The 5,975-nt window shown below is 35.0% G+C and overlaps 1 protein-coding gene across 1 annotated transcript in view; it reads right to left on the minus strand.

Annotated features, from left to right (window-relative positions):
- Window positions 1-905: 905 nt before the first annotated feature.
- The window catches only part of AGBL1 (ATP/GTP binding protein-like 1), a 1,027,235-nt gene continuing 1,022,165 nt past the window's right edge, over window positions 906-5,975 (minus strand). The window contains 1 exon segment of the mRNA XM_006885234.1: window positions 906-1,073. Within this exon segment, the coding sequence (XP_006885296.1) occupies window positions 906-1,073 (168 nt within the window).

Below are 5,975 nucleotides of genomic sequence, written 5' to 3' on the forward strand. Positions count from 1 at the left end.
AATCACAGGGCTGAGCAATTTGATGGGTGGAGGGAGTGTGGGTTAAGGAAATAGGGAAGATCCAGTGTGAAAAACAACGTATATGAATTTTGTAGGCAAACCAATATAAAATAAAAAGTTTATATAAAAAACTGTTGTTCTTAAGTGCTGTCAAGTTGTAGGCAACTCATAGCAACCCTATGAATGGAAGTCCTCAACACTTGTGTGACTTTCATCTTTTCTCCAAATTCATAGAGTTTCCAGAGGCAAGCTATTAAGGAAGTGGATGCCACTCCTGCTTTCAAGCTTGCTTTAATTGGAGAGTTCCAACAAACTGTCCTCCATGGGTAACCATTAATGCATTTGACACATCAGTGTCACAGTGTTCAGCTTCACAGCAACCACAAATAAAAAAAAATAAATACTCCCTGAAGTTCAAGAAAAAGAAAACATTAATGTGTAAGAATTAAAAAAAAAGAAGACTAAAAACACTTCTCATCATCAAATGCAAAGATATTGCTGGTATTTAGTTTTGTTATTGCTATTTTTATTGCCAAATAATGCATTTCAATTACTATTGGTTCACATGTAAACATATAACTGGTAATATACATGTATATAGATATACAAGTGAGACACCAAGTTGACTCTTCTTTATCACAAGCAAAATGTTACTGATACATTTTTGAAACAGATGGAGCTTTACACTTTCATACATGTATAAGGGAATCCTTCTTGTCTTTAAAAGAAAGTGGGAATATCCCACTTACGGCATGTCAATAATGAACTACCATACCTAATTTCAAGAGCAAGTCTTCAGAGTTTTCTCTTTGTGAAATGTCCCTAGGTCCACATCACTTTAATTCTTAAGATGTTCTCTAGTGAAAGCAGAGAGGGCCAACTTTCCTCTTTGCCCCCTAAGCATCTTACCTCTGGAGGTGGTAATCCAGAACCTCTGACTCTGCATTCAACACAGCTGATGCACGGGCCAGGAGTTGATGACTACAGCTTACAGATTTGAGTTCCAAGATGAGGAGGCCCAAGCAAAACATGGCTCCCATCTCCTCCAATTCACAGGTACCAAACTGTCGACCCTGGTGGTTAAAGAGAGAAGTCAGTGATTGATGTGAACAAAGCAGTCATGATCTGAAATTGGAAAGAATAACTTCTGTACACATTACTGTCACAAAAATAGAGGCTTTTTTTGAGGGTATATCAATTTTTGTCCAATTTATCTTTCCCTCTTTCTTGTAAAAATGCTCATTTTTACAGAATGTAACATAGTCCTAAGGTCTTCATGTTTTAAAGTATATTTCTCTTACATTTTAAAAATAAAGTTTATATCCAAATTATAAAAATAAAGAGAACAGAGGAAAAATAACAAGAACTTGAAAATTTTATTTATAGACATACCAGGGGAAAAAGAAAATTTCAAATTAGAAAATCAAGTGTCTAAAATACTATGAGATATGATGTTACCCTAAAAATAATAGCAAAGTTCAACAAGGCAACAAACAAAAAATGCTGACAACAAGGTAGTGGAACTCTTACTCATGCTGGTGGAATATAAAATAATATATGCTATAGAATTTATATTTCCAACATTTTTTGTATGATGATTCTTTCATAATTTTTTTCTCTTTTTAAAATTTTCTATTAGCTTATTTACAAAATTTGAATACATAGTTTTCAAGAACAAATCATTTCAAATTCCCTCACTCTCCTACCCATCATATCATACAACCCCCCACTCCCGCCCCTGCACATCCTCATCCCTCGGCTTCCAACTTCTCCTACCCCTCTTGGATCGTTATTCTAAGATAATGGTTTTATACAATATTTATCCTTGTGGGACTGAATTAGTTCACTCACCATAATGCTCTCCAATCCCTCCCAATTTAGGTAATAATTTACAAAATCATTGCTCCTGCGTGTTACATAGTATTCCATTGTATGAATGTACCATTATTTCTTAATCAATCCGTTGATGTTGGGACATTTGGGCTATTTCCATGTTCTTGAAATGGTGAATAATGCTGCTATGAACACTGGTGTACAAATCTTAGTTTGTGCCTCAGTTCTCATTTTCTGAGGGTATATTCCAAGTAGTAGAATAGCTGGGTCATATGGAATTTCTATGTTCAGCTTTTTGAGGAAGTGCCAAACAGCCTTTCAGAATGGCTGTACCATTTCCATTCCAGAAAGTGCTGGACTGCCACTATAGAAGGTCGTTCGGTGCTTTTGAAATGTTGGAAATAGAAATACTATTTGACCCAGCAATCTCATTATTGGAAATATACCCTAAAGAAATTAGAGTCACGAATCCTACAGATTTGTACACAACTATGTTTATTGTTGCATTATTCACAATAGCAAAGATATGGAAGCAATCCAAATTCCCATCAACAAACAAATGGATAGAAAAATTATGGTTTGTTCACACAATGGGATATCATAGAGCATTGAAAAACAATGAACTTTTAAAACATTATACAATATGGGGGAGCCTAGAGAACATTGAGTGAAATATCTCAGTCAAAAAAGGATAAATACCTGCATACTACTGCTATTATAAAATAGAACAGACATGAGGGTGGTAGAGAGAGAATGGGAAAAGAGTGGATAGATAATAACACTGCAATAGAATAGATGAGGGGAAGAATTGTCTAATATATGATGAGACATTATACGTATGACAACAATCTGGAACAAAGGTTCATTGTAGTTAAGGTTGGCAAGGGAAAGGCGAGGGAGGAAAATGGGCAACAATGAATTAAAATAATATACAAAAAATGAATGCCTGAGTAAAAGGATAAATGAGAAAAATTAAGTACTCAAATTTACTTCAGCTATTGGAAAAATTTATTTGGCACATGTTTTGACAGTTGTTTTCTTGAAGAAAGGAGATATTGCTTCAGAGTTAAGGGAAGTTTGTCCTTCCGTAAACAAGAGCAGTACAAGGAGAAAGATATTTTGAACAATTTTTTGTTAATATCAGTAGGAAAAAAATCCTTCTTAAAGAGAGAGAACAATCTCAGTATTTTACTGTGTACTAAATGCTAAGATTAAGTTCTCTCCACTAGCCTTCTTTCTTGTTTTTCTTCATTCTCAAAGGGCTATCTTCATTGGGAGAAAATAAATAAAGGCACAACCTCCTAAGTTAGCCACCATACTCTAAAATTAATGAGGGAATGTGCACAAGGTTTTAACCCCTCATGGGCAGGCAGCATACCTATACTCATTTTTGATAACAGTGCCTAGTAGAACACATAATAGAGTTTGGTGGCTGACACAAAGCTGTGATACTAGAAACTATACCACCAGTATTTCAAAAACACTTTCTGGGCACCCTTGATGAAAAGATATCAGTAGAGAGTCTATATTACAACACAGTATGAAGAAACTACTGGCAGCCCATTTTCCAAAGAAAATAGCCAGTGAAAATTCTGTCGATCACTATATAATATTGTTCAGTGCAGTTCTAAAAATGAGCTTCCTAAATTAGGAAGCAACCATGAATACAAGCATGTCAGGGATAATGAAGATGACAGGTCAAAACTCAAACTCCTTGTCATCAACTTGGAACAGACTCAGCTAACTCTCCATCCATTTATATACAAGGATATAAATTGCATTGGTGTTGTGTATTGTCAAATCAAAACTAACTCATAATTGATCCTTCAGTGAGTTTTCAGAGGTAGTTTAATCACATTGGAGGAGATTTCTCATCCTACTCCCAGAAAGCAGCTAGTGGATTTGAACTACATGCCTTCAAGATTGCAAAGAAGAAAAAGATATACTATCTCTCTTCTGGGGAGCCACCAGATGAATTGAACAACCAGAGAAGTGTGGTGTTTGGGTTAACAACACAGCACCCTACAGACTATACTTCAAGAGCATAGACTTATGTAATGGTTCATTTTGTTGTAAAAAGAATCATTTTGATTTGGTAAAAACTGACCACAAAAACAACAAAAAGATTAAGTCTTTGGAGGAAACAAATTTCATTGAATGCGCCACACCACATCGATATATCCTGAAAAGCATGTCACACCAGTCAATTACAAAATAAAAAATTAGATGAAATGATTTTTATAAAGCAGAAACATTTTCATACACATTTTCATTCAAATATTGACCCACTTATTTCAGAAAGTAGTTACAATAATGAAAATACTAGTCTAGAAGAGCTACAAACTTGTACCGTTTAATAGCTGTGAAGTCTTGGACAAGTCATCTTATTCCATCCTCTGTTATTAATCTGCCTTCAATAATCAATGTGTTTATTATCACACAGTTCATAAATATTTTTCCTATGGATGAGCTTCTGTAAGTCCCTGTTCCTGCTCTACGAGAGAAATTATCAAAAGCAAACACTAAATTATATTTGCTTCTTACATAATTTTATATCTCTGTCATGGAAGACACAATCTGTCATATAGCTTATCTTTGACATATGATTAACTCATAAATAGATGGCTATAAATAGGTAACTGCAGAGAGTTAGAGATAAATTGTAGCTTGGAGAAATATTGTATTTGTCAAGTGAAATTTGACTTCTCTATGTAATAAGGGTATAAATGACTTCAAATCCTGTGTTCCCATTGTCAGGTGTCATGAGTCTGCTTTTTTTGGCATTTGCATCTCTGAATATTGTCAAGAAAACAGATGAAATTTTTATCTCTATCTTAGTTTTCATGCAATGTTAGAAATCAATGTGATGTATTACTTTTAAAGAGGGTATTATTAAATAGAGGTCCAATACTTCCACTGTCCCCAGATGAGTTATGTTACATATCGTGCCTCCTGCTCTCACTGCAGAAAACCTGTAGTGGCTTAAATAAATTATTTTTGTTTTAATTTGCCCTCATAGGATTATTTCTACAACTTAATCTCAAGACCACTCTAGCCACCATTTTCCTGGCATCATCAAAATATGCTCAAGTCACCGTATCTTCATTCAAAAATGGAGGGGGGGGGGAAGGAAAACAGGCAGCAGAAGACTCCTGCTTATATTTTATTGGGGAACCATGTAGGAGAGCTACCTCGGCGTGGGTGGAAGAGAGTACAGGAACTGAGAATTTCAGTTAAATCAACACTTTAGAGTAGACAGTGTCTACCAACCAGCATTCAGATTCCAATGCTGCTAGAAAATACAGTGCCTGGACAGACATAGTATAAGTCATCAGTACTCACTGGCACACTCTTTACATTGCAGTGACTTTTGCAAATAATATATTTTTAAAAAACCAATTCACCTATATATTTGACAAAAAAAAAAAAATTAGTTACTAACCTTCTTATCAGGTATTTTTTAAATATCGATACAAAAAGGTATTTTTTTTAATTCCATAGGATTTAGAAAAAAAACCCAAAATTGATCTCCAAAAGGTAAATTTTAAAAGCAGTAATGAGCTCTGGTGGCCTAGTGATAAGACGTTGGGCTGCAACCCTGGAGGTATGAAATTCAAGGCCACCAGTTGCTCTGTAGGCAATCCATGCCTATGTGATTAACTGCTTCTGAAAAGCCACTGGAGGGTCATCTATGGGTCGGTCCCAACTCTACAGTATACAACAACCACAACGCCAACAATTAATGCTCAGAGTAAAAAAAAAAAATTCATGAGAGGAAAGTACTCCCATGTATTACTTAGGTAATAAAACGTTTTTAAGACACAGAAAATTGACAAATATATTGAAATTATAATACTCAGTTCTTAAGTGTTAGGTGCTCGACTGACTGTCAGTTGTATACTGTGGCAGCTTTTAGTATGTCACGCCATTGAGAAGAATGGGAATAGGAGAACCTATAATCATGCTCGTGTGAAAACCTATATTTAAACAAAGACTCCATTGCCCAAACAGAGCAAGAAAACATGCATGTTTTAAATTAAAAAAAGGTATATGTTTACGGCATTGAAATCTATGCGGGAGAGAATAGTCTAAAAGTATTATATTTTAGGGCATTATTTTTATCGTAGGAGTATGCAATGAGG

Source organism: Elephantulus edwardii, unplaced genomic scaffold (assembly GCF_000299155.1).
Source record: "Elephantulus edwardii isolate Elephantulus edwardi_28Jun2011 unplaced genomic scaffold, EleEdw1.0 scaffold00041, whole genome shotgun sequence".
Taxonomy (NCBI): domain Eukaryota; kingdom Metazoa; phylum Chordata; class Mammalia; order Macroscelidea; family Macroscelididae; genus Elephantulus; species Elephantulus edwardii.